Source organism: Scleropages formosus, chromosome 1 (genome assembly GCF_900964775.1).
Source record: "Scleropages formosus chromosome 1, fSclFor1.1, whole genome shotgun sequence".
NCBI lineage: Eukaryota > Metazoa > Chordata > Actinopteri > Osteoglossiformes > Osteoglossidae > Scleropages > Scleropages formosus.
Genome location: NC_041806.1, coordinates 224,492 through 243,687, shown reverse-complemented (window position 1 = coordinate 243,687; position 19,196 = coordinate 224,492). Strand labels below are relative to the sequence as shown.

At 49.2% G+C, this 19,196-nt stretch overlaps 1 protein-coding gene across 3 annotated transcripts; it reads left to right on the top strand.

The window, feature by feature from the left end:
• The first annotated feature begins 1,390 nt into the window (after positions 1-1,390).
• On the top strand, positions 1,391-18,326 carry LOC108919754 (calmodulin-regulated spectrin-associated protein 3-like). 3 transcript variants are annotated; one of them, XM_029251071.1, is made up of 19 exons: positions 1,395-1,886; positions 6,705-6,955; positions 7,622-7,762; positions 8,472-8,558; positions 9,211-9,243; positions 10,672-10,719; positions 12,573-12,711; positions 12,799-12,938; positions 13,124-13,217; positions 13,374-13,425; positions 13,691-13,764; positions 14,005-14,038; positions 14,331-16,215; positions 16,324-16,448; positions 16,669-16,919; positions 17,115-17,220; positions 17,307-17,425; positions 17,652-17,770; positions 18,013-18,326. In XM_029251071.1, exons 1-19 carry the CDS (start codon positions 1,511-1,513, stop codon positions 18,313-18,315), a joined length of 4,377 nt encoding a protein of 1,458 aa, XP_029106904.1. In that variant the 5' UTR covers positions 1,395-1,510; the 3' UTR covers positions 18,316-18,326. The 3 variants fall into 3 exon arrangements, with proteins under 3 accessions (XP_029106905.1, XP_029106904.1, XP_018583520.2); XM_018728004.2 differs by having other exon boundaries at positions 1,396-1,886; positions 14,002-14,038; XM_029251072.1 differs by lacking the exons at positions 17,307-17,425; positions 17,652-17,770; positions 18,013-18,326 and having other exon boundaries at positions 1,391-1,886; positions 14,002-14,038; positions 17,065-17,143.
• The last annotated feature ends 870 nt before the right edge of the window (positions 18,327-19,196 follow it).

Genomic DNA, 19,196 nt, shown 5'->3' with positions numbered 1-19,196 from the left:
ACGTTGTAGAGTTGGGGACAGTCCTCACAGCTGCATTTTGGACCAGTTGAAGGGGCAAGTTGATGCAAGTAGGGCTGCCAGAGAGCAGAGTAACTTGCAGTAGTCATGTCTGCTGGTAGATGAAGGCAGAACTAACTTGTCAGCGTCTAATCCAGAGGACAGCGCTTTAAACTGAAGATACTCCTCAGGGGGTGGAAACAAGTCTTAGTACATGTGTACCGCAGACCGAAGAGATCTGGGTCGAAGTGAATCTGAGATAGATGTGCTTTTTGATCCTTGTTGAATGTTGAGCAGGATTCAGCAGTTCTGAGTGAGAAAGGGAGCTCATTCTGCCACATCGGAGCCAGAACCAAAAATCCTTGTGCTGTGGGGTGTCGCTACATAGGTCGTCAAGCCACTAATGCTCACCACTGAGCAGCTCCCAGGGCTGGGTGCACATAACCCCAGTGAAGGCGTGCTATTCATACTACCTGGTAGTCCTGTATTTGGACCGCTTTGTACCCGGTGCCTCACCTTTGACCAGTTTGCTGATGCGAACACAGTCCCTTTGTATGAGATGGTGATGCTTGTGCTGTTTTTCATGTCTGTCCCTGATGGCAGGAGGTCACCCACTGCAACTATAGAAAGGTCTCAGAGATTATTTTATATTGTACATTGTATTCTCTACATATATACATTATTTTCTATTAAAATTTTGTTTTGATGAGTAGTTCATCCTTCTGTACCAGCTGCCAGTATGTGGTAGTTGTGTCTTTGTTTACATTAAATAATTCTGTCAAGGTTCCCAATCTAGAGCCTCTGCACTCTGTATTTTCTGTAATCCAAGTCTGGTGCTTCTGTACTTATTTAGATATGATTTATGCTTATATCTGCTGATAAAAGTGTCAGAAGTGTGCAAGAAGATCTTAGAGTCCTTTTCAGGAGCTGAACTTGATCAAAGATGAGCAACACAGTCTTCTTAGACCACTGTATTACTTTCACCCTGAAACTGAAAACACATGATGAGTTTTGACTATTCTGGTGCAGAAAGTCCTTTTTTGATGGCCTTGACAAAATCAAGTTCAGACCAAGTAGTTGTGTGACTTTACAGAAGGTTAACAATTAATCTCTTGAGTCTGTGCACCGTGTGACACAAATACCATGGTTTACACCTCTACGCAAGGCTGACTACTTTTGGAGGCAGCTTGAGTCACAGTGAAAACTTGGTGAAGAGAATAAAATGTCGCATGCAGCCATCAAGGAGCCTCCGCGTGCCGTGTTGAAAGTAGCTGCAGGCTGCTGCCTCACTCCCCTCCTCCTATGCTACAGTGTTACCCTTGAGCATGGTCCAGTTCAGAAAGCCCGCTCCGCGAGGGGCGGGGCGAGGCTCCGGGGGGGGGGGGGGGGGTGGGGTGGGGCTCCGCGGGGCGGGGCTCTGTGACGGCCGTTCTTCGCACCCATTGATGCTCAGCCAGCACCGCAGGAGCTCATCTGAGGCCCACCGTGTGGGCAGACATCTGTCTGAGGTTTCATGGTAAAAAGGAGGAAAAATGTCCTCCTCGTCCCTGCTGCTGGACCCAGGATGGTGTTTGCTTCGTTCAGGATGAGCGGTTCGATGCAGATCTTCTCAGAGCTCCTCTGCCGGTCTCCGTGTCCACCTGCTGTCCTCCACCTCCTCCTCCATCTCTTCCATCTCCTCCCCCCCCCCCCTCCTCCTCCTCCTCCTCCTCCATCTCCATCTCCATCTCCAGCCCCGGTGGCGCACAGCTCTGCCATGGTGGACTCCGGTGCCATGAGGAGGACCTTCCCGGTGCCGGAGATCAAGCCCCTGGATCAGTACGACTTCAGCCGGGCCAAGATCTGCGCCAGTGTCGGGTGGCTGCTGACCACGGCGTACGGGGGACCGGGTACGGCTTACCGCGTTTCTACACCCTTTCTACACCCTTTGCCTTTGCCTTTGCCTTTGCTTTTGCTTTCTACACCGCCTCTGCACTGTGACTGAATGCACCGGCGACGTTTGCGGTCCGTGTGTTTGTCTCCAGCGTGCCGTGTGTAGAAATATGATCATGTTGTGTCCACTGTATGTATGTGTCCCGCGTCCATCGATCGTGTCGCTCAGTGCGATGCTGTTGTGCGGCGATCATCTTTGTATCCATGGAGACAAAGAAAGGAAGGGCTGCTCTCTGCTCTCACTCTTCTCTCTCGCGCGCCGCCCGGCTTTCGCGACACAATGTAGCAATATATTCGTGCGCACGGCGACTCGCAGGCGACCGGACCGCATCCCGCCTGCAGCCTCGGGTTCGAGCCGAGCCGCGAGCTGCCGCTGTTTTAGCGCACGCCACGGAGGACCGGGCTGGCGGGCGGGCGGCCGCTCCATGGGACACACCCTTCCGTCCGTCCGTCCGTCCGTCCGTCCCTCCGTCCGTGTCCCTTTGCAGTTTGTCGGGGACGGACTGAAATGTAGTTAAAGGCCCATCACGTGCGCAATGAAACGCTGGCTGGGGCTTAAACTTTAGGTCCCCAAGTGCAGAATGAAAGGTGTTGAAATCACGTACACGTAGGTGAACAAAACGCGTTCCGGACCTCCCAGCTGATACAATGAATCATGTGCGGTGAGTAAGTAACACACACAGGAACAATAAATCATCGTGTGCAAGTCAGTGCTGAGTGCATAGCGGCACACACTCGTACAGATACGTGATTTGTAACAGCAGGCATGATTGTGTGTGAAGTATGCTGTAAATTATGTGTAACTCTACTGTACTGTTGTACTATGCTATACTATACTTATACTATACTATACTATATAATATGCATAAAGAGCCGGCCTGTTTTCTACTGAATCAAATGAATGAACGTGGAAGGCCACAGAGGAGCCACGTGATGTGTGTCTGTATTTAAAATGAAAACGTTCAGATCAAATGTGCACACTCTGTACAGGACTGTAGAAATATACCGTATACAGTACACAGTTATGCAGGACATTGGAATCATTGGTTATTCGTGTCAGCACCCGTTCGCTGCATGTTCGCACAGGGAAGTGCATGTGCTCGAGATTCCCTTCACCATTTTTACTGTGAATTTTAACATGCGCTGGTCAAATGGTGTTGAGTTTCTGTGACGGCGGCCGGACGAAATGGCACAATCTCCGTTTTTCACTCTAGTCCTTCCGCTCCGCTCCTTCTTCTGCGTTACGCTGTCCGCTGCTGGTCCTTCACGATGGACTTACCGTACATGATTGGTGAGCCTCCCCGAGCTTCAGTAGTGAAATTCACCTGGGTCTCCATATCCTTACCTCAGTGCTGTGACACTGTGACACATCACATGTGATAGATGAATACATGTAAATGTATTGTATCAGTTTAGGGTAAGTATCTCGATCGTGGTAATTACAGTAGGAGCACGGGTTCGAAATCCGAACCTCGGTCCTTCAGGTGAACGATAGCGGCTCTGAGCGCTACGCCACCTGCTGCTGCCCGCATCCGAGGGCTACTGATCGATGTTTATCCAGAAATGCAACGCTAAAGCTGGCAAATAAGTAGTATACACACAAAGATGCAGTAAATAGATCAGGGGGATCATTAATGGTCAGTGGACCGTCTTCTCAATTTGGCTGCAGTTTCATGGTGATGCTGGAACCTTCTGTGGATCCTTTGATGGAAAATGAGGGTGGCAGGAGGTCGTGGCGGCAGAACAGCAGCTGCTGGGTTGACCTGGGTTTCCTCCCACCCTCAGTTAAATAAAACACAGAGGATGGCAGTTACTATGGCAACAGTAGGTTCAGTCCTCCAGAGCTCTCTAATGACCGTTACCTTTCAGGTGAACATGGCAGGTGAATCCTTTCACATGAGGGTTAGGGGTGCGGACCTCCTCGGTAAGCTGACGTCTTCTAGGGCAGGGGTCGGCAACCCGCGGCTCTTTCATCCCTCTGCCGTGGCTCCCCGCGGCTTTCAAAAAATAATGTGAATAAATGGCTGTTTTATTTAAATTATTTTGTTATTTAGTTAGTTTTATCAATGTAATAGTTATTATTTTGGAGATTAAGGTGATCTTGTAGCATTACAATAAAACGTATCGGTTGATACCATTGTATGCGTCACCTGCCACCGCCCGGCAAGTGACTTGTCTTAAACTTTTGACCCCCTCATGGATGACAGCTTGCAAAATCCTGCGTGAAGATCAAAGTGACGTCCTACAGCCCTGATATTAATCAGCTGTGCAGTGAGGTTCAGGAGCAGAAGTCACATTAACCAAGTGAACGAAATCATTTAATGAGTTATTATTTTGCAAATATATATTTTTATATTGGACCCTGAACTGATGTAGCCATGTTTTATATTCAGGTTGGCGGTTGACTGCTGTAGCTACGCGACTGAGGAAATCGAGCGATGACGGCAACCTTTAGAATAAACTGGCATTTTTTTGTTTGCTCTTTTGATTTCTTTTAAAAAAAATCCACAAATAAGGGATAAATAAACTTATACGTGCCAGTGTCTTTTTTTTCTTTTTTTTTTTTTTTTTATTAGAGTTCAAAAGAATTTGTTGTTTTGGTTGTTACAAATAATTTAGAAATAAAATGTCAGTCATTTTCTCTTTGTAGTTCCTTTATTTCATAAATGTAACAAATCATAGTCTTTATATACTTAGCATAGGTGTAATGAAACTATATATGATGTGTTTTCTTTATTTTAGGGATCTAACTGGGTTTGTGGCTTCAGATGGGTTTTCTTTGGTGGGAAACAGGCCCAAATGGCTCTTTTAATGCGGAAGGTTGCCGACCCCTGTTCTGGGGATTTCACTCGTGAATCTCGACTGTAAGTCACAGTCTTCACCTTGGTTGAGTCACAGAGAAGTTCAGGGTTCAGATCCATGCTATAAAACTTAGTCTGTGTTTATGGAATAATGTGTCAAATCACTCATTTAATGACACCTTCATACACCTTTTTCCACAGCCGTTTACAGCGTTTCAGTTTGTACCGCAGTAAAGTATTTTGAGAAGTGTAGCTGGTCACAAGTCTAGATCTGAGTTCTTCAATGGGCACGGTGGCACAAAAAGTGATGCTGCTGTCTCACAGTGCCTGAGTGGTGTGAGAGAACGTGGGTTCGATTTCCCACTCAGCCTGTGGAGTTTACATGTTCTCCCCCGTGTCTGTGTGGGTTTCCTCTGGGTGCTCTGGTTTCCTCCCACAGTCCAAAGACATGCCATTCAGGTTCCCCCATAGTGTGTGAGTGACAGAGAGAGTGTGTGTGTTCCACTGATGTATGGATGAGTGAGCCATTGTAAGTAGTGTATCTAGCAGTGTAAGTCACCGTGGTGAATAAGGTATGTGGGCTGGTAACACTACATAGAGTTCATTGGAAGTCGGTTCGAAGAAAAGTACTGCAGGGGCATCCCTGTCACTGGCTTCTGCTGGATAGGGGCACTCGAAGTGACGGCTTTACGTCCAGCATTTGATTAATTTCATCAAGGACGTTTTAAGAAACCCTCGATTCGGTGACCCAAGAGTGTCTTTTGTGTCAGGGATGTCTTCAGACCCACTAAAGAGCTCTGATCAATATGTTGGGGCTGAAGCCTAAAGAGGCTTGTAATCAATATCTTTTTAAAGATATCAGGAACATTGTTCTCTTGCAAGGTTACCAGTGGGGGGCAGCAGGTGGCGTAGTAGTTAGAGCTGCCTGAAGCACCCAGGTTTGAATTCCACCTGCTGCTGTACTATCCTTGATGGCCAAGCTGTGTCAAAGGGGAAATTACTGTCAGTGGTCTAACATTCTCTCACGGAAAAGGATGACATGCCCCCTCCAGGTAAGGAGAGAGTTTTTGCCCCAGGTGGAGGAGTTCAAGTATCTTGGGGTCTTGTTCATGAGTGAGGGAAGAAGGGAGCGTGAGATCGGCCACAGACTGGGAGCAGCAGCAGCAGCAGTAATGCGGTCGTTGTATCGGACTTTAGTGGTGAAGGGGGAGCTGAGCCATAAGGCGAAGCTCTCCATTTACCGGTCGATCTACGTCCCTGCCCTCACCTATGGAAATCAACTTTGGGTGATGACCGAAAGAATAAGATTGTGGATACAAGCGGCCGAAATGAGTTTTCTCCGCAGGGTGTTGGGACTCACTCTCCGTGGCAGGGTGAGGAGTTCGGACATCCGGGAGGAACTCAGATTAGAGCCGTGACTCCTCCACATTGAGAGGAGCCAGTTGAGGTGGTTCGGGCATCTCATAAGGATGCCCCCTGTGCGTCTCCCTTTGGAGGTATACCGGGCATGGCCAACTGGGACGAGGCCCCGAGGTCGGCCCGGGACCCGCTGGAGGGATTACATCTCCCAGTTGGCCTGGGAACGGCTGGGGGTCCCCCAGGTTGAGGTGGAGGAAGTTGCAGGGAACAGGGGTGGCTGGGCTTCTCTGCTTTCCCTGCTGCCACCGCAACCCTTTTAGGACAAGCGGGACAGAAGATGGATGGATGGATGGATGGATGGATGGATGGTCTAACATTCTTGATCAGTCTGGAGAAAAGCATCAGCTAAATGATGATGTAGGTATTGTGGAGATGTTCATACATTGATAGTTCCTCTTGTCTCTCTACACACACCCTGAAGATTTTTCTGCACTATGTTGCTGCTCTCCACCTCTACACACCACAGAGAAGTGTGTGTCTGTTGTCTCTCCCGTCTTCCTGCAGAATCCATAGAGGTGTTTAATGATGCACTGTTTCTCCACCCACCCCCCACAGAAAATGTACCTGTGGAGCTCCAGGAGCCCTTCTACCGTGATCAGTATGAGCAGGAGCATGTTAAGCCTCCTGTCACAGGTGTCCTGGTGTCTGCTGAGCTCTACTGCCGTGTCTATGGGCTTCTGTTGGGAGTGGCACCTCCTAGGGACAGCTGTGCCCTGTTACAGCTCCTGGTTCAGAAAGGCATGACTCTGAGAGACCAAGATGTCATAGTGACAGAAGCCCATCTCCAGCTTATACCCATCAGGATGGTAAGCAACCAAGGTGTGGCCAGAAACTTTGTGGTTGTGCAAGTGAGAGGCCTAGTAGTGACTAACATGTGGTACAGTGGAGACACCTAGTGGAGGCTGCTAGTGTTGCAGGGGACACAATAGTGGAGAGGGTTGGTATAGCAGTGGAGACACCTAGTGGAGAGAATTTTTTAGGTTGGCTTAGATGTAGTGGAGGCTGCTGGTGATACAACTTAGACAACTTTGTAGAAACCAAAATGTGGGGGGAAAAAAAAGCTTTCTTAAAAAGTAGCATTATTTTATTTTAATTTGTCAAGTTAATTAATTGCAGTAATTAAAGAGTCATCATGCAGGGGCAGCAGGTAGTGCAGTGGTTAAAGTGGTTAAACCTTTGAGCTTAGAGGTTGCAGATTTAAATTATACTAACCGCTATAGTACGCTGGATAAACGGTATCCTTTCCACCCGTCCTGAATTACTCCAATAAATATTACTCAGCAAATGGGCAAATATTTATAGGTACTTTAACACTTGTCAGTAACTTTTGGGGAAAATTTTCATCTCAATGAATAAGTGTAGTCTGACACTTTTCTGGGCTTCTGATGAATTTATGTTTTCTATCTCTCAGTCAGTTCTTCAGTTCTCCTCGTGTTATTTCTGTGTTTTTGACTGTCCTTTGATGGGTACAGGGCGCTCACCTGGCTGTGATCGATGCGCTAATGTCACTGGGTGCGATGACGACGGTGAGCAAAGTGGCAATGCCAGCTGGCCTGGAGCAGCTGGGAGGCAGATCTGACTGGGAGAATGCAGTACTCTACTGGATTAACAGGGTGAGTACTGCCGGAGGAGAACAGCATGTGACCAGATGGCATCTAGTACTGGGCAGGTACAGTATTACAAGTGTCGTGTGTCCAGCTGGAAGGAAAAGGCAAAACATACTGAAACAGCTGTGCTCGGGTTCCATGGTAGCAGTGATGCGTTTCAGTGAAATTAAACCACAGCAGAATAGTTCCACATAATAATAATAATTCAGTTCAATTCAGTTTATTTTTATAGCGCGCTCTTCTCACGCAGTGACACAGAGCGCTTTAACACGGACAGAAGGCAAGAAAAACAGATACAAAGAAGACGGTCGACTAATGGCTACCATAATGAAGAACTTATCATAGAGCTATAAGTATACCTACTGGCCACCGAGGAAAGGAACAAAAACTCCCAACTGAAGGTTGAGGGAGAAAAAAACCTCTGGGGGTCCACCGTCCTGGGCATTCTAGATTAAGTAATAATTGTAAACCAGTTAACAAGTAACAATGATATTGTTGCTATATTGTATCTTGAATCCCCAGCTCAGCATGGAATGTCTCATCCATCATGTCACAATATTAGCTGATGAGTATGTCACGCAGTGTTAGTTGTGAAACTAATTTGTCTTTTTGCACTTTGATTTTCTTGTTTTGCTGTGGCTGGGGAAGAAATAATTTATTAATGACACATTGACAGGTGTGCGTGTGTCTTTCTGCCTGTTTGTTCTTGCTGCAGCTGATACAGAAGCTGAAGGAGAATGTGGAGGGAGAAGTGGTCCAGAGGTCTCAGCCCAGCACTGACCTGCAGCCTGTCCAGCCTTCTGTGAGTGACATATCCTCACACCCTCACACGCTCGGCGCTTAGATACCATGTGTACACATCACACTTCACAGATCCTGCCCTCACACATACAACCAAAATACACAAAAATGCTCAGATTTGTACATGATACAGTATAACAGGTTTTTTCTCAGTACAGATCCTCTTAAACATGATAGAAGCTGGATTATTATGATTATTATTATTGTTATTATCACGGACTAAATATTAGTGACTCTAAATTGCCTGCAATGTGTGAAGGGGTGAGTGTGTGTGGCTACTTTGTAGTAGATTGGTGTCACAGCCCTGACCAAGATGAGCGGTTAATTGAAATGGCTGGATGGAATGATAAAGAGAAAACTGCTGGGGCTAAACTGTATGCTACCTGGAGTTTGTGTGTGTGTGTGTGTGTGTGTGTGTGTGTGTGTGTGTGTGTGTGTGTGTGTGTGTGTATATGCGCGCGCACTGTGGGGGGGGATATGCTGCTCTCCTGTGTTCATGTGTACAACTTTCTGAGTAGCTCCATACAGTGTGTTTATCGCTGTAGGTCGCCTTGGGTGAAGGTATCGGCTAAACAGAGCACGTAGTAATAGTAATAGCAACAACGTAGTGACTCGACCGAATTTGTCCTTCCTTTTTGCTCTCTCACCCTCAGTGTCCCACCCGCTGGTACTGGAAGCTCGTCCCTGTAAGTGTCATTCCTCCTTCTCCCGTTACGTCACAGCCCCCGCATGCACCGGGGCCTCAATTCACAAACACAGTTGGGAGCAGAACTCTGACCGTAACCAGAGCTGTTTGTAAGTCCGACCTCTAAACGGTAGCGAGAGAAACGTCCCTCGACTTACGTACACGTTGGGCTCTGTAAAGAAGCTCGGGTAAAGCTGTAGTTCATGAAAATTTGCAGGCAGATTTTTCATTAGTTTCCATCAGCAGAGCGCACGCCGCAGGCTCTCGGTGCCCCTCGACACTGGAAACATGGTGCGTGAGGTGCTTGGCGGGGTGCGCTGGGAGCGTCGCGCCAGTCCGTCGCCAAACTTGTATCTTGCAAACATTGAAGTTGTGTGCTTTAAAATGACTGAATATACAACGTGTGCATAACCTCGTGTTCAGTGTGTTGTGTTCTCCACACAGTACCATGTGCCTCCCGTGTGTCACGTTCCACACGCGTGTGATGCAGGATCACGTGAGGCGACCGTATCATATTTCGTCTGCGTGTTTCATTTGTGATGCAGCGCACAAAAAACGGGCAGAGATCCTGGGAGCCGTTGATCACATGAACAAGTGCAGTGATTGTCAGCATGTGGTCACTTTCACTTTCACTTTCACTTTCGCTTTACTACATGTGCCATCAGAAACACCTGTGGCCTCTATATATTCGCTCTGCAAGTTCTGTAAATGCTGTGCATAAAATGTTCTCGACAACTTTTTATTCGGTGCCGAGTTCCTCACGTTGTTACCGATCATTCACCTGCAGTCCTGTCCAGAAATGCAATTAAAAATAGATAAACTGGGAAATGTTTGTATTTTCAAAAATGTATCATTTCAATGTTTGTAACGTGAGTTACCGGTGTAATATCACAGAACACATTGTTACCCATCTCTCTGCTGTATTCCCTACAGTCCTCCATGTCAAAGATGTCAATGTTGAATTATAAGTTTTGTTTTGCAGGATATTCTGAATTGTTCTGTATATTTAAAATAGTCAGGCCGTTAATTGACTTGTTTTCAGTTTGTGTGGTTAATTGCATTACAGTTCATCACGGCTCACTTCCAGGCCACATGATACGTCCCCTGTTGAATACACTGTCCTTGCTCTCTGCGCACTGATACTCAGCCTGACCTTGAGCACGAAGGCTGTGAAACCAAGGCGTCACCCATAATCGCTTCTTTGTTAAAGGATGAATTTTGAAGGTTGTGGGATGGGTGTGTGCCTTCAGGACGTCACGTGTCCACTGTTGATGTCCCATGCCACAGCTCTCCTGGACAATGAGTGAAGCTGCATGCTCGGTCACCTGACTGTGTCTCTGCCTTGTCCCACCCCGTCCTCGTGTGATGCTGTGGACTTCCCTGGCGACGTGGCATTTACGCTTCTCCTTTCTTTGCCATTTGCATTCAGCATGCCATCGCTTTTTGTTTGAAGGAGTCGGGGAATAAGCCACCTGTGGTAATGTATCAACCTCCCACCTGCGGACACCTGCAGACACCAACACGAGTCCTCTTTCAAAGCACTTTCTTTCCATCGAATCTTTGCTTTGGTTCCATTGAATTTTGGTTTTGAAGGGGGGGTTGGATCTTAGTTTGCTTTGGCCGCAGTCTCGCCGGAAAGAGACGTCGTAACGCCGGTCTGCAGGACGTAGCGATGGCTGTGGAAGGTAGAAGGCAAGCAGAGCAGTGAGGGAAGTGCAGGACACACAGATGGACAGGCAGGAGCGAGAGACAGACAGCTGAATGTGGACGGCACAGGACACACAGATCAGCGGTGATGTGCACGATGTGCTGCTGTAAGAGGTGTGTTTAATTCATAAATGAGTCACAGATTTATGGCAGTGGCAGTGCCAGAAACAGAGCTGGTTATTAGACAAAGAAGTGTAAAGGGTCACTTAGTGACGGATGCCTACTTTTCTGTTCCCACACACACACACACACACACACACACACACACACAGGATGTGGAACTCCCTCGAAGTGAGGTGTTTGAAAGGCCACTTTAACATTTTCATGAGGAAGATACAGTGTGTGGTACAGTCTGCTGTGTGTAAAGGAACGCATTGGAGCAGTGGCCCTGTACCACGGTAAGTCACTGGCGTCACGTGAGCGTTAGGAACTCTCTCAGCAGTTTTTGAGAAAAAGAGCTATGCAAGCCCCCCTTCCATGTGTGTGTGTATTAGTGAGCTGTGCTCATCGTTTCCTACCGACTCGCTGCTGCCTCGTCCACTACATTCGCATGACCTTTGATTGACCTGTGATTGACCTTTCACGTTTATCCTCGGAGCCCATCCTTTTGTTTCATGTCTTTTTCTTCATACGTTATGATGCTCCTCATCTCACTCGAGCTTCCATGTTGCCCTTTGACTTTTCTGCTCTGGCTCGTCCGCTTGTGTGCTCTTGATGTTTGATGATTTTTCTGTGTTCTTCAGCCTCCTTTCCTTTACGTACACTTTTTCTATTCATTTACTGTTAATGTGCCAGGATGGGGGAGGGCTAGTTCTCAACTGCTCTACCCACACACACGTATTTACACTTCCGCAAAGAAAGAACACGATAACTAATGATAACCCTGGAAGAGTGTGTCGAGGTACAGAACTTGTTAATAGCGTTAATAGTCTCCTGCTGGTAGAAGAGAGTCTTTAGTATAAGAAGGCAGGAATAATAAAGGAAGATTCCTGCAGTCTGGACACAGCTGAGCAGTAAAGGAAGGTTCCGGATGGAAGGAGACTGCAGAGAGCTGAGGGAAGACGCCCTCTTTACAGAAAGTGCTGCACAGTGCAGTAAAGCAAGACTTGAGATGGTAGAGTTAGGGTTAGAGCTGCTCTCTTTGGATCTTTGGGAGAGTACAGGTTCAAGTGTCCCTACTGCTGTAGTGTGCTTGAGCAAGGTACTTACCCCGATTTACTGCGGTAAAAGTCACCCAGCTGTATAAATGAGTAAATTGCTGTAAGTCTTTGAACATCAGCTAAGTGAATAAGTGCAAGGAGACCGTGTAGTAATCTAACAAGTGGCAGCATGGTACTTTGACAGTAGTGGAGATTGGGTTAGGGCTCCCGGACATCGGCAAGACGTTCTTCACCGTCTCTCCATCGGGGCTCGAAGAGGTTCCTTTTCACACTCGGCTCACAAGAGCAACAGGCATGTTAGCGTGAGGCACTGTAGCTGTAGCTGTTTTCGGACAGAGGCAGCGTAACTGATAGCTGGCAAGGGAACGATCTCAGATGTTAATTAACCACACACTTTAACCAGGCCATGCTCTGCCTGCATGGCAACCATTGCTTTGGTCCTCACATCCTCGTCTGCTTCCAGATTCGCTACAGAAAGGACAAGATGCTGCCCAAGCAAACGCCCATGTTTCCGCTGGTAACCAGCATAAAGGACCTGTCCAATGGCTGCGCAATAGCCGCAGTTGTCCACTACTACTGCCCACATCTACTGCGACTGGAAGGTACTTTGCACTCATTCGCCTCATACGTTGAGCCGCCCCTTCTAAAACAGCACCCGCCGACCTCTTCGTGTTGCTCTCCCCTCTCAGATGTGTGTTTGAAGGACACCATGTCTGTGGCAGACAGTCTGTACAACCTGCAGCTCATCCGGGACTTCTGTGTAAACACCCGGAAGTGCTACTGCCCCCTGGCATTGGAGGACCTGTTGTACGCGCCACCGGCACTCTGGGTAGAACAACACACTCTGCACTCTGTTTACAGCAACATGTTGTGGCGATGCCGCATGCACTCTCGGTGTAGAACATGTCTGCGTGGTGAAGTTTGTCAGCGGTCGGCAAGAAGGGCTGTGTATTGTGTACACTGATCTAAGAGAAGGAGACATTGTGAGATCGTGTGTTCACATGAACTCTACAGGTGAACATCATGAGCTTCATGGCAGAGCTGCTGGGATGGTTTGAAGTGCACAAGCCTGAGTTTGTTCAACCACGGGAGCCTCTTGATCTAACTGGTACTGTGGAAGGAGGGTTTTGCAAGTTTGGGAACGGTGCTGTCTGTGAATGGAGCCATGCCTGCGTAGTTAAAGTTTGCACATTCCGTAACACTGTGGTGCTAATTTTGTTAACCAGCTGTTTGGTGGCATGACTAACTTGTGTTTCCACTTTAGACCCATCAGGATTGGTTAGCTGCACAACCCCGACTAGTGGAAACAGCAACAGGTACGCGGTGCCCAAGTGAAGAGCGGCAGATGAGATGTACAGTAATCGGTAGCCGATGTAGGAGAAACTCTGGGGCAGCATTGGAACAGGAGACGAGTTATGAAATATACCTTCCAGCAGTTTTTTTTCCAAGAGTGTCTCACAGTAGAGCTACTGAACTAGCAAGACCTTAGCATGATCCTGAGTCATAGCATGACATAGCCAGAGACGTGCATGGAAGTGTGGGACTTGCACCTCGGGTCAAAGACATGTCTTTCTGTTCCAGTGCATCTCCCTCCTTCATCTTCAAGCAGCCTTTTGTGCCCGTCTCCTCTCCTGTGTCCCCTGGAGCTATGGCAGGTCTGTGTGTGTATGTCTGTCTGTGTGTGTGTGTGTGCGTGCGTGCTTGTTGTGTACTGATTTTATATGTGTTTGTCTCCACATCCTCTTTGTGTGTTGATTCCATCAGCTTTATTGTGTGTGTGTGTGTGTGTGTGTGTGTGTGTGTTATGCGTTATGCATGCATGCACGTGTGTACAGACAACACCTGTGTGTGTCTTGGAGCCTTGACTCAGTCTGTTTCATTGTTTCACACAGAAGGTGTTGGGAGACCATGGACCAAGAAACATATCAGGTAAGTCATATTAAATACTAGCTCTAGTGTTTCCCTTTCTCTGTACGCTGCTGTCTACGTAATACGTGACGTCTTTCTTTGCTGGGTTTTACTACTCCTTTTCGTCTTTTTTCCCTCTCCAGTTACCCTTTCTGTCTCTGCTTTCCCCTTCTGTTTATCAATCTTCTCTGCTTCTCTTCCGGGTTCCAGGTCCACTCTGTCTGATTTCCCTTCTCAGTTGTCATTTCTCTCTCTGCTTTCCTGTTCCAATTATCCTAATACTCGTGTCGTTGGCTGTCTTTCCTCTCTCCAGCCGGCCGCTCTCTGCCGTGTCATTCAGCATCCCCTTCGGCCTGGACAGCGATGTTGACATAGTCATGGGCAACCCGGTGGGGGCCATTATTCGCTCAACGAGTACAGATAGCTTGGCCTCAGCTGTTCCTGCCATGAGTCGCGCCCCCTACACACCCCCAGAAGACCTGAGCCACCTGCTGAAGGGAGTCCCTGTGCCCATTCCCAAAGGGCTCTTAGGGTCTGCGGAGAATGAACTGGTGGATGCAAGCACTATGGAAGAGGCCTTCCAGGTCATTCAAAGCAAGGGAAAATTAGAGCCCCGGCTTCGGCCAGAGGGGGCCCCAGATGGCTTCTACCTGCACTCCCCTGAGGATGATAGCTGCCCTGCCAGGCTCAGCAGCTCTGCCCCCACACGGACTGGGATGCTTTACCGGACACGAGGCCAGAAGCGAGAGCACCGTGGCAAACACAACTCTGAGTTACGGAACGATAATCTAGCGCTGAGGGTTGGTAGAGATGCCACTGAAGGCTTCGTGACAGTGCACTCCACTCCAACAACACCTGCCAGCACCCCGCTGAAAAAGGGCCAGCTGGAATGCAGTATGAAGATGACCAGCTTTGCAGAGCTCAAGAAGAAGATAGTGCCTGACACACCCCCTAGTGAGGCTCCTTCCCCACCGATGACCACTTGGGTTCAAAGATCAGAGGAGAGCCCCAGCAAGAGTCCTGCCCTCAGCACGGAGATGTCGGAGCTTGGTGCTCAGCTAGAGGAGAAGCGCAAGTCCATCGAAGCACAGAAGCAACGAATTGAGGCCATCTTTGCCAAACACCGGCAGCGTCTGGGTAACAGTGCCTTCCTGCAGCTCCAGAAACAACAGTGTGGCAGCGGAGCAACAGAGGTTGGTGGAACAGCAGAGCCCAGTGGGGCACCAGAGCCCGATGGTTCTGACCAGGCCAAAACTGGTGCCTTGCCCACAGAGAAGGAGACCAAGAGGCTGGAAGAGCGATTGCCATGCAGTGGTGGTGAGGAAACCAGCAATAAGCCACCACCCAAGCTGGAGAAACAAGTGACCTTCTCCAAAGAGACACAGGTGGGGGAGAAAGGGGTCGTGCCGTTGGACGAGTACAACGATGCCGTGTTCAAACTGAATGAGGCCCTCAGCTCCCTGCAGAGTGACATGCAGCGTCTCTCCGAGCAGCAGAAACGCCTGATGAGTAAGAAGGGGGCACCATCCTCTCGCGCTTGGGTCATCCCTGCCGGACGTACTCCTCCACGTCTTTCTCACGAGTCCTCCAGGGACCTTCCGTCTACCTCGTCTTCTCCCTCTCCATCCCGCAAGGCCTCCAGCCGTGTCTCAAACTCGCCTAAGTCCGCCCAAGTGTCCACCTGCCGGACCCAGTCTGCACCTGCCAAGAGTCCTCGGCACCAGCAGCAACAAACCCGTCCACTGGATCTAAAATTCCCGCCCCTCACCCGGGTGCTCACTCCTCCACAGAATGTGGACACCCTGCCCCATCTGCGCAAGGTGTCTCCCAGCCAGTGCCAGGTCCAAACCTGCTCTTCTTTCAGCATTGGGGACCCGCCGTCACCTCTGCCGATGGAAGACATCTCCTCAGAGACGTGCTCCAGTGAGGACCACACCATCTTCAGCCTGGACCTGGAGGACAGTACACCGCTGGTCCTAACCAGCCAGGAGCAGCCGAGCTCAGGGGCGCCCTCAGACTGCTCTCTCGAGAGTGATGTCATGGGAGCCTTGAGCGGCCCCCACACCAGCAGCCTCATAGAGGTCTCAGTGTCCTCACTGCAGGGGCCCAGAGGGGATGAGGGGCTCCACATCTCGTCTAGCTCTTTAAGCAGCCAGTCGGACCCAGAAGGGAAGGCTGGGCTCGCATTCTACCACAAGGTGAGAACTGACAGTTTTTGCCTGGATGGGTTTCTGATGCACTGTTGTAGAATCTCACAAACACGGTGACCTTGCTATGGACCACAGTGCCTGTGTACTCGTACCCAGGAGGACGAGCCGAGGTCGGAGGGAGACATGGCCCAGCGGAGAGCAGCGCTGCTCCAGAAGCAGCAGAGAAGAGCGGAGGAGCTGAAGAGACGGAGACAGGAGTCACCATGGGAGCGGGACGCCAGGTCCCACTCAGCCCGTTGTGGCATTTATGCACGTACACACAGATCACTCGACACACACAGACGACGCACAAACATCACACATGGGTGCAAGCACAGGCACACGCTATCCACCAAGCAGCAGTCACATATGGGACGTGTTTCCTGCTGTGCATGTTGATTTTGATAGCACACCTAACGGCAGCGAAAATCGTTTACCCCACTGGCCCCCACACCCCTGCAGACCACTGTCCGTGGAGGAGCCGAGACCCCGGTGGGTTGAGGAGCGAGCTGCGCCCCTGCGCCCGCCTCAGCGACGAGGAGAATTCACGCGGCAAGAGTATGAGCGAAGGCAGCAGCTGAAGCTCATGGAGGACCTGGAGAAGGTGCTGCGGCAGCGGCCACCTGCCTCGCGTGGAGCCAAGAAGCAGAGGCCCAAGACGGAGTTTCGGGACGACTCGGGACTGTCTCGCAGCCCTGCCAAGGGATTCATGGGTAATAACAGGCTGCTGCTCTATCTTTACTGCCCACTAGCTGTAACTATGCCAAACTGCACCTAAGAAAGGGATTTGAGATTTTTGGGATCTTCTCTTGTAAGATGTGTTAATACTGGTCACTGTGCTTCCTGACTTCTTCTCAGGTGTGTGCATCCAGACTGTCTGGGTTCATGAATTATCTCTGCTCCTGTAGGATCAAAGCTCACTAAGATTTACTCCCAGTCCAGTCTCAACCTTTCCTCCATGGCCAACGATTCTGGAAATGGCTGCAACTCCCCCAAAGCAAAGAATTCCCCCAGGTATGAGCCAAGGCCCTCTGCTCCTTATCCCACACTCTGTAAGGCCCAGTGCTCTACCTACTCCCTCTTCCTGTTTCTGCTCCTAGCCAATCTCAGTCGCCAGCAAGATTGATGTCACCCTGTCGTCCAGCTAATCAGAATGGAGAAAAGGATGGTGAAAATGGTTCCCCTGCCTCCTCTCCTGCCTCCATCCCAGAATACACTGGTACAGCGCCTTCCACCTCCCCCCCCACCACAACCTCAAACGAGTACCATAATACACAAAGAAAGACCCCCCTGTCATCACCCTAGTTCTCACCATCGTCCATGTTGTGTCTTTGTGCCTTTGGCGGTCAGTGTTCTCGACTGGCCATTAGTTCAGGCGAATGAAAATTAACAGTTTTTTGGAATCTGACTGCATGTTAAGGTGTGTGTTTGTCTGTATGGTTTAGGCCCTAAGCTGTTTAAAGAGCCCAGCTTCAAGTCCAACAAATTCATAATTCACAACGCACTCTCACGGTGCTGCCTGGCTGGGAAAGTCAATGAACCGCAGAAGAACAAGATCATGGAGGTGAGGGCCTGGTTCACCATGGACAGGGTGGCTGACAGCAGTAGAGTGGTTATGACAAGTTTTCAGCTGAATAAATGGGTCAGAGGAGTTTGTTCTCCACCAGAGCATCTGCTGAAGAATGGTGTAACAACTGACTGCAAATCTCAAAAAATGCAAGATAGCCTTCTCTCTCTCTTCTGTAAGATGTAATGATGGGATGTAATATGCCTGCTGTGATGATTTTGTGGTTTTCCCCAACCCAGGAGATGGAGAAGAGCACAGCAAACCACTTCCTGATCCTCTTTCGGGACTCCAGCTGCCAGTTCCGTGCCGTCTACACCATGAACCCCGAGACGGAGGAGCTGGTACGTCTGGCAGGAACAGGCCCCCGGGCGGTGAGCTCCTCCGTGGTAGAATCCATGTTCAAGTACAGTTCAGACCGTAAGCAGTTCACAGCCATCCCGTCGAAGACTATGTCCATGAGCGTGGACGCCTTTACCATCCCGGCCCACCTGTGGCAGAGCAAGCGGCCTGGCACGCCAAAGAAACCCAGCACCCCCAAATAGACAGTGTTGTCACAGGCAACAGAGATGGAGCATCCATCCCTCTGGCCAACCATGGAGCTCACAGAAGCAGAAGACCTTTATTACTTTTGTGTACGAATCCCTAGGGGGCGGGTAGTGCTCTCTAGAACATGTGAAGAAGTCACCTGTTACTCAAACCTTATTCTTGACTCTTGCTCGAGAAGAACCCTATACCAGGAAAATTGTACAGCTCATCAAATACTTTTTGAAAATGTGTTTTAATAACTGGCCAATGGAGAGTACAGTAAGACTGTCATCTAGTGAGTGTAAAGTAGTGACACTCAGTGCCATCCGCTGTTTGGCTTGTATTTGGGGGGGTTCACCAAGTGTTTAAATTACACGGCATTATTCACTTTTTAATGTCACTTTGATATACGAGCCCTGAGCTTCTTTGTCTCCTGTTTCAAGTGTAGATTCATTATCGTACATCACAGTATGTGCATCTCATCGATGAACATGAACTATTGAGGTGTTTGGTTGTTTGCTGAGCTTGGCATTTCTCCTTCTTCTTTGGTCCTTAGCTGGCGATTTGGGGGGCAGGTTGCCCTCTCAACCAATACGCTGCTGTAGGTGGATTCCGTATGTCATTCATGATACGCTTCCACTTCTGGCGATTGGTGGCGATAATTCTAGCCTCGTTGATGGTCAGTCACTGGTTTAAGGCATGTTTTCTTTGGCGCTGCTCGTTGAATCCTCCAGTGGGCAGGTCGCTCTCGCCAGAGGAGCTTGTGTGGCAGCCAATTGGTGTTCATTCTGCATACATGGCCAAACCATCGCAGTCTGCGTGTTTGGATTTGCTCTTTGATTGAGGGTTGATTGTCGCACTTTTTTCGAATTATCTCGATCACGAAGAAAGATACCCA